The following is a 9011-nucleotide window of genomic DNA, read 5'->3' as shown; positions in this document are numbered from 1 at the left end:
AAATCATGTTTTAATGTTGAACCTGTGGCACTCAGTGACTACAACACCCATAGGTCCGTCAGCTGATCATCTATAGGCTGATTTGTATGTTATAATAATGAGATATATTAGCTTTTTGACAAAAAATACTAAAAGTTAACAACAATTTGGCCCTTTTCACAAGAAGAAAATAAGGGAAGTTTGTGGGTTTTTTGGCATAAATACAGTCATTTTCAAAATATTAAATATAGAAAGTGTGATGTGTTGCTGATCTCCCGCTCTGTGTCAAAGCTCCGAGCAGAGCTGAGCAGGGCACCTGAGGCCAGATCCACATTTAGGGCAGAAGAGCCTGTCTGACAACATCTGTGTCAGGTTTTACAGTCATGACTCGTGTCTGATGCCCCCCCCCCGCGTCAGAAGACGGCTCCCAGACTCGGCGTGGCCGACGGTGCTGTTGAAGGTGCGTGATGCGTCGGGCCCGACTGGGGCAGACCTAAATGTGCAACCTGCTGCTGGTACCAGTTCTGGTGCGTGTACTGTCCCATGCAGGCGGGCGAGGACTCTAGGGGCGGGGCCTGATATGCAGCCTGCCCCCTGCTGGGAGGCTCCAGCATTGCGTTACTCTTGAAGCTGCTGTCGCTGCTGTTGTTGTTGTTGTTGCTGCTGCTGTTGTTGTTGCTATGGTTGCTGTTGCTGTCCCACACCGCTGGGGAGGCGGGAGAGTTGCAGGCCATGGAATCGCTTGCGTCAGGACTGTGTTCAAGAGGAATGTCCCCGAGTGGAAACTCTCCGCTCTTGTAGAGCTTCTTAAACTTGGAGCGACGGTTCTGGAACCAAATTTTGACCTGGAAGAAAGAGCATGGGATGTTGAGGCAACTTAAAGAAACTCGAGAAAGAAAACAGAACCACTAACAGAGACATTCATTAAATCTCCAATTATCAATCTTGTGTTGTCTTCACCAGTCTGGCTCACCAGATGGACTCTGCTGGCCTCAGAGCCTTCCTGTGCACCTTCGCTGCATCCAGGGCTCAGCCATACCCAGGATGGATGGGATTGGTTTAAAGAAAGGGTTACATTTTTTGTCCGCTGGTTGGGTAGACCAGGGTCCGTTTCAGGAAGGAGGTTTCAGCTAAATGACATGTAATGTGATGTAGCGTTGTAAAGCAACCAGGTGTAGCGTGACACAAGAATGTGCTGGGATGTAGGAGCTGGTCTACGATGGGTGACGTCAGTGACATGAGGACAGATAAGGTCTCTATGTATCTGATCGACTGGGGGGGGAAACCGTACCGCTCAAATAGGTAGGCTGGCACTTGGAAAGGGACTCAACATCGTCTCCTGGCGGATGCTTCACTCCCTGAGGAGGAACACAGCTTCTTCATCAACGGGCGCGTCGACAGAATGACTGAATGAAAGAGCGCTGTGTCAGAGGGAGGAGACGGACAGAGGAAAACCTGGTCCTGTGTGGTGGTACCTTGTAGTTAAAACAATGCTTATGGCAATTATATTGATTTACAAGCCGTGTATATGTTTGGGCAGGGTCATAGTTTCAGTTCCGGTCTTGGGCTGGTGTGGATAGGCCGTTGGAATGGTTTGGTCCTTCAGACCTGGCAACCCTGCATGGTCCTGCTCTCTGTCCGAGGGCCTACTTGACTTGGACTCAGAGTTTATTTAAGTCCCTAAAACATCCAAAGCCTAAACCTGCAACTGCTGCCGCAGTGAGACAGAGCGTTGCACCCCCTTTCCCAGAATAGATAAGCGGTGTTGTGGAAAATGTAAACCGGGTATACGCAACTCACTGCTGGCTCCTAGCCGAGACCGGCACCCTGAGGGGAGATTACAGTAGAGGTAACGGTGTGATAGCCTTGAGGGTTCATGGGTTTTTTGGGGTGACGAGACACGGCAGAGTGCAGTGTGGATTACTGCCACCAGGTGGACAGGACTCGCTGTCTCACTCAGTCTCATCACGGTCCACTCGGGACTGGCTGCGTAGTCGAGTGCAACACCTAGCGGAACAACAGGAAATACCAGCCCGGTCCGTTGGTACTTAACATCAAACTACAAAGGTTCCCACTGGTAAAGATGCTAAAACCCTTTGTGGTGCTGGAGGGGAACTGCAGAGCTTGTTAGAGAACTCATTTAGCTTCTTAAGGTCCTGATTTTGGATTTCTCCGCTATAAACTCCACGTTTTGCTACTCTGTTTCCAGCAGCAGCGTTTTCAGTGGAAAAAAGCCCGGCAGACCCAGCAGACGCCTCCCGCCGGCACAAGAAGAAGAAGACGGGCGTTTAGAAGCTAAACTGCACGGTGTTATTCTCAGGTGCTGGTGGAGACCCAAACCAGAGCTAAAAGAGAATATTGGACTTTCATCAGGTGAAACCAGATGAAAGAAACACGTCTCCAAACAAATCCTACTGTTGGTATGTGACTGTAGTATTACAATATACATAGGCCAAGATTTTGTTTTTAACTTGTTCCTGTACTACAGAGTAATATAACTTTAAAGACATTTCCTGTTGGCTTGCTTTATTACCTTGACAATACATTACATTAGTTTAGTTTCTTTATCTAAATTTAGAAAGGCATTTCATACATAGTAGCCCTGTTCCAATGTTATTGTCTTGTTCCTGCTTTTATGTGTCATTTTTCAGATTTTACTGTACGTTTTATACCCTTCTGATGTTACTGTGTGTTTTATTCTTGCTACTTGATACACTTTAGATACCTGCTGGTTACTGCAAAGGGCTGTAAAATGAAATGTTGATGATTGATAAATTATTCTTCTATCTACTAAACAGATGGTTGATGTATTTGTCATAATAAAGAAGGAATGTGATCATGTATTTTCTTTAGTAGTACCAAACCAGGTCAACAGTAAGTAATATGTAACTTCCACTGAACACAAAACACTAAGAACTGTCATTGTCAAAGTATTTACAGCTCTGTTAAATGTAATCTGATATGAAAAGAGTTATTATAATGCTGTCATTTGTATAAACAATATCAAATCCATGCGAGCCTCAGACCAAATGGCATGACGTTCACATGCTGAGGAGATTGTTCTTACAGCTTGTGTAAGCAGCCCGAGCATATTACTGAGCAATGATTGACAGCCGTGATGAAACCATCCTCGCCGCAAGTCTCTTATCGCTGGGTTGTAAATCTCAGAGTGACTGTAAACCAGACTCGCAGGTTCTAGGTCACTGGCTTACATTCTGGCAAATGTATTTCTATTATCATTATCTCAGTGGCACAGACTCATATTGCGTTGTATGATATTGTATTCTTTGTTTGTGCTATCAAAATCAATCTTGCAAATTTCACTATAAACTATAGCTTAAAGTTATGGTATCACTAGACCTTCTTTCTAAACCTCTTCATTTCAACTTAATGTTTTACTTTTTTTTTAATAGTAGGCACATCCAGCTGCTTTGATCTCGTGCTCTTTAACCGACAGTTTGGCTCCTTTCAGGGCGTCCTCCTGATCTGACAACCACCGACGGGGTAAGATATTTCAAACCCAATGACACTACGTCCTGCTATGCCCTGCAGTGCCCCGTAGGGCCCTGCTACACCCTGCTACACCCTGCTATGCCCTGCAGTGCCCCGCAGGGCCCCGCTACACCCTGTAACACCCTGCAGTGCCCCGCAGGGCCCTGCTCCACCCTGCAACGCCCTGCATGGCCCTGTGATGCCACGACCTACTACAACTACTTTTCCAAGTCATTGTTCCATTATATTTATTGTGACTGTTATTGCCACTGTTTATCCCCCCCCCACCCAAACCGGCCCCGCCTGACACCGCCCAGAGCCTGGGTCTGGACCAGGTTTCTTCCTAAAAGGAGTTTTTCCTCGCCACTGTTGCACTAAATGCTTGTTCTTGGGGGAACTACTAGAACTGTTGGGTCCTTGTAAATTATAGAGTGTGGTCTAGACCACCTCTATGTGTAAAGTGTCTTAAAATAACTCGTTATGATTTGATATTATAAACTAAATTGACTTGAATTGAATTACTTTAAAGGCTTTAACTTAAACTGCAGCTCCAGTTCAACATCCTCCATGCAAACACCGTTTCAGAAACTGGAAGGTGTTTCATCCTGGGATTTTCAGATGTTCACCTGTGTCTGAGTGAGGCCCAGCTGTGCAGCCAGCTCAGCCCGCTCCGGCAGGGCCAGGTACTGAGCCGACTGGAATCTCCTCTGCAGGACTGCCAGCTGGTAGCTGGAGTAGATGGTCCGGGGCTTGCGCACCTTCTTGGGCTTCCCGTTGACCATCCGAACCTCTACGTCTGGCTCCTCTTTCACTGCGGGAAGAAAGAAAAAAGCCATGTAATATTCCTCCAACACTCCTGTGGGGACTCGTTTTATGTTCCGTGGACTTCTCTGATCTTCTAAATGTAAATTAGACCGTTTTCACATAGGTATCATTCTTCAAACAATGAAGAGTTTGCATCAGGTCTCCGCATGGCAGAGACGTAGAACAGAAATAGCCACGGCTCCTACAACGCCGACATTTCAAAGAAATTCCGCCAGCACTCTGAACTTATAATTTTGGTCTGAGTGTCTCCCACAGCCGGGGAGGGAGACTCAGATTTATAGGTGCTTTTCATGTAGCTTGTATACATCTCTCCCTGTCCGTGCTGGTATTCTTGTATCCACTTTTTTTTGTGCTTTTCTTTTAGATATACAGCCAACATACTCCAAACCTTTTGTTTACATTCCATCAAACGGTCTTTTAAAGCTTAAAAAAAAATCTAAATTTGACAATGTCATCTGTGTCACATTCAATTTTTATAGGAAATGCATTGCAGTGTTGTAGTATTCCATGTACAGTATTTTGGCAACTTCTTCCAAGTTGAGTGTAAAACACCAGATTTTATTTCCCAAAGGCTAACTTCGCTGTTTTTAGACTCAATATATTTAAATTAGAATCCTTTGGGCCCAAAAGAAGATGGAAAAAAGGATTTAGAATCCAGAATTATAATTTCGGGGTAAGCTTTGAAACAGGTTTAACCCTTCATGTTGGGTAAAATAAATGTTCAAAAAGTATTGTTACAACAAAAATGAATGTCATTTGAGGGCGGTTTGACTCATGATCCCAAAAAGGGACTCCTACATGGGGCTCACTTTGTGTTGTACCCAATCATCTTGTTTGGAACATGGATTTATTATTTGTTACGTAACTGGTATTTTCCTTTAGACATTGATAATTATCTTTGAATTCAATTTGTCACCTATTTGTTTGATATTTCTTTGTGCGGGCACGGCCTCGCATGATAAGGAGCCGTCCTCGTTGGATGATTCAAAGGGCCAAGGCTCACTGACATGTCGTGACACCTAACGTGCGTGGCTGAGGGCCAAAGTCCCCCGGGGCCATTTCCAGGAGTCAACTCCCAACTGGAATGTCAAAGCAGTAGACTCGTCGGTCGGGTTTGTTTTCCTCACTCTGGTTGCTATAGTTGCTGTAGACATCTACCAGGTTCCCAAAAAGAGCAAAATAAGAATTGGCTATGATGGGTGTTGTTCCAAAAGTTGTCTTTAATGTTCTCGTAATATCTCTGTATTATCTGCATACTGAACTAGTGTTCTATGATTAGTTCATTTGTGTGACCATGGACTGTTTAGGATACATAATGCATTTGAAATTATGCAGCTAATTAATTACTTCTTCATTCCAAGCATGAAGTTGAAAAGTCTCTTACTTGGACTCCGCCATGGCTTCCATCCAAAGTCCTTTAGGCGCATGAATTAAAAACCCAAAGAAGTTCTAAGACAAGATGATTACCAGGTGTGTAACAATGAGACAAACTGAAACAAAACAATAACTGCATATATTTCTTCCAAATTGCTGCTTAGGGCCAGGCTGAAGCTTTATCTCACCAGATATTCCCGTTTGATCTCAAGTTGTTCAGTTGGGCAGGTATAACACATCATTCGCTTTAAATATTGGTAGTCCTCAGGAAATAGAAGATACTATATTCAAATTTGTGTGACCAAAATATAAATGCATCTCGAATTTTGCGGCTGCACTTTAACATTCATTTAGATATTTACTGTAGTTCAGAAGACACTAAACTAATACTCAAACTATCGAGACATGTTTTTTAATCATAATACACTGAGACAGGTATGCGTATATGGGGAATATGAGTGTCTCAGTCAAGTCCTAGGTCTCCCCTATGTGTGTACTGTATTTTTAATTATTTTCTATTTAATGTTTCAGTACAAAGCACATTACTGAAGATGTATAATAGTACACATATAAATTGCAGATTGTAGTCTGAAGTTGAACTTGCAATACAAAATGACAAAAGATTACAATAGTAACATTTCATGTATTTAACAAGGAGAAAAGATAAAATAACAAAAACAACACAAAAACATATCTGGAGGTATAGCTATGTACTTTGATAGATGCAGTCCATTATGGCGAAAGGTATTCATTTAATACTATAAGTACACTGTAATTCTGACTCAATCATCTCCTAATGATGAAGATTTAGAAGTGCATAATTTGGAGAGCATCAGCTTGATGCTGAAAAAACTGTTTAGGAGGAAGTGGAAACATTTTCTTCGTGCGTAAAAGTCATGCGTAATTATTTGGTTTTCATGGCCAGACATCATCTTCAGGTGATGTGGCTATTCTCTTTATTGGACATGATGTGTTACAGAGCCATGTGTAAGTAAGTCGTTTAATTCAATAAATAATTATTTGAGTTCTACCACATTGGGCTCAACTCACCGCCGTGCTGCAGCGTTGAGTGCACCTCCCGGCTGAATGCTCCGTGCTCTCGGTACGCTGAATGCGGGTAAGGAGGGTACTCAGCCTTGCCAACCGGGTAGGCGCCGCCAGAACCCATGCCGTGTAAGTTGTAGTGGTGGTACGCGTACGGGTTCGTGTGTTGAGCCGAGTACGACGGCTGCGCCGGGTAGAACTCCTGCGATCCGTGGAGCGCGCTCTGGCCGCTGTAGAAGCCCATGTCTGTGGATGAGGACTCCGGCAGGGTCGGGGAATCTTTGGTCGCCGAGATGGAACTCCCAGCCATGGGGAGGGTTGGTTTCTTCTCCTCGAAGACAGGTGAGGACTGGCCGTTCATAGTAGAACTCTCTAAACCAGGAGCGTTCTGATAGAGCTAGACTCGAAGTCTGGAGCTCGCGTTCCCAAACTCCCTTGACACAGCAGCCGGGCTGTCCACCGAGGCGGCGCCCAACCCAAGGAGAGATCCTAATTACAGGGCGCGCCGAGCCGAGCCAAGCCGGGCAGGGCAGAGGGGGGAGTGGATGTCTTCTTCTCATTGGCTCGGCCGGCTCGCTCTCTGCCCGGGGGCCAACACAGCGCTGACTGTCGCCTGTCTGGCTCCCCCCTTCTCCCCACAGAAACCTCCAGTAAAGCCTCTCCTCGGGCACGCACCACAGCGCATACACAGTTGGCAAAGCCTGCAAGTCCTCTTAACTATCAGTTACCTCGACATATCGGGAAGACTTATCTTAACAGCCTGTCAGCAGCAGAGATAAGATCTGCCATGCATACTGGGCTGTGTATTGGTTTAACAACGCTGCCTGCTGTTCAGAGGCAGATAGAAAGCTAACTGCTGTTGTCGACCCATGCTGGGACTTATTTACACTTAATTAGGGCTTTTCCTTTACGTGTTGACTTGCCCCCCAAGCTTCTCCCATGCCCCAGGGAAGATAAACTGCCTCCATACTTATACATGACGGTGATTCCCCATTAAGTTCCTCACTGTCAAAATTCTTCCTCTCTATCATGATGAGCTAGGAGTCCTTTACTTTAGGTGAGTACAGTTGGGCTGCTCATACCCTCAACGTGCAGTTTTTTTGTTTGTTACATACTGAACTACAACGTCTGCGACTTGAAAAAGAAATGATCAACTTTGGGACACTCCAAAATGTCCCTGAAAGAGATTTAGTTGTGCCACAATCTCACCACCAGATGTCACTATTGAGACTTTAATCGAAAGTAGCTCGAGGCACTTCTTTTGTAATTATTTTTGGGTTTTTCTGCTTTTTTAAAAAAAAAGGCATTTCTTTAGCAGAACAGTTAGGAGATAAAGGGGAGAGAGGGAAAGACATGCGGGACATTGCCTCAGGTTGGATTCGAACCCAGGACCTCTGCATCGAGGCATAAACCTCGAAGTGCATGTGCGCCTGGCCCCCACACTCACAAGACAGTATTGTTAGTGCAAGTGCAATTTGCAGGTGACACATTTAACCATGACGTGCATTAAATGCACGAATTTATGACTGCATTTTTTATTTATATATCTATATATCTATCTATCTATTTATCTATCTTATGGAAATGAAAAAAACAAGGTGATATTAACCCCTAGTCAACAAACACAGTCCGTCTGCTACGATTAGCGGCGGCTAGTTTAAAGGCACAGACTCTGAACTCAGGCTGTTTGCATTTCTCTGTGGATAGAAAATGTCGCTACTTTCAGAGAATGTAAAACGATATAAAGTCCAACCCGTGCCCGCTGCGTCGAGTCCACCTCTGTACAAGGGCACCTGCTCGACCAGCTGAGCTGTCCGGCCCACTTTCACGGTATTTAAACAGCACCTCAACCTGCTTTATAATCATAAAAAACACAAGAAGAAGAAGAAAAAAAACACCATCAAAGAAAAGCTTTAACAAAACCTATAACCCATTTTCATTTCCAGATCCTTAAATAACACAATCTGCAGGATTGTTTTTTATTATTATTAGCATTTGTCTGGCTCTATGTCATACATGGTAAGCCCTCATGTCCTTGCAAAATTAAGTTCTCAAAAATGTACAGCTTGATTTTCTTTTCTACACGCCTCAGGTCACCGAGTTCCCTCTCTGTCACGACCCACGCATCCAAAGTACTTTGTGTGAGTGACCAAGCTCGCAGTGGCGAGGTTTCATCTGTTCTCACACCGAAACATAGACCGTGTGGACACGCCAGGGCTGGGATGAACAAAGGCGCTTGGCAATGTTATATACAAACAGGAAAGGGGAGTATGGGAGTTTGGGGGGTGGGGGGGGGG

General features: G+C 44.6%; 1 protein-coding gene across 1 annotated transcript; it reads right to left on the bottom strand.

Annotated features, from left to right (window-relative positions):
• Positions 1 to 6: 6 nt before the first annotated feature.
• Positions 7 to 7693, bottom strand: LOC117958629 (homeobox protein Dlx3b-like). Its single transcript, XM_034895131.1, has 3 exons — positions 6721 to 7693; positions 4098 to 4282; positions 7 to 824 (listed from the first exon to the last, which is right to left on the bottom strand). Exons 1-3 carry the CDS (start codon positions 7073 to 7075, stop codon positions 393 to 395), a joined length of 972 nt encoding a protein of 323 aa, XP_034751022.1. The 5' UTR covers positions 7076 to 7693; the 3' UTR covers positions 7 to 392.
• Positions 7694 to 9011: the final 1318 nt, after the last annotated feature.

Source organism: Etheostoma cragini, chromosome 15 (genome assembly GCF_013103735.1).
Source record: "Etheostoma cragini isolate CJK2018 chromosome 15, CSU_Ecrag_1.0, whole genome shotgun sequence".
Classification (NCBI taxonomy): Eukaryota; Metazoa; Chordata; class Actinopteri; order Perciformes; family Percidae; genus Etheostoma; species Etheostoma cragini.
Note: the sequence above shows the minus strand (reverse complement) of the source record. Positions and strands in the feature narration are given on the sequence as shown.

Coding starts and splice junctions, on each gene's coding strand:
- LOC117958629 (XM_034895131.1), bottom strand. CDS start 7,075: ATGAACGGCCAGTCCTCACCTGTCTTCGAGGAGAAGAAACCAACCCTC. Junction 4,283..6,720: donor CTCAACGCTGCAGCACGGCG/GTGAGTTGAGCC, acceptor TTCTTCCCGCAG/TGAAAGAGGAGCCAGACGTA. Junction 825..4,097: donor TGGGCCTCACTCAGACACAG/GTGAACATCTGA, acceptor TCTTTCTTCCAG/GTCAAAATTTGGTTCCAGAA.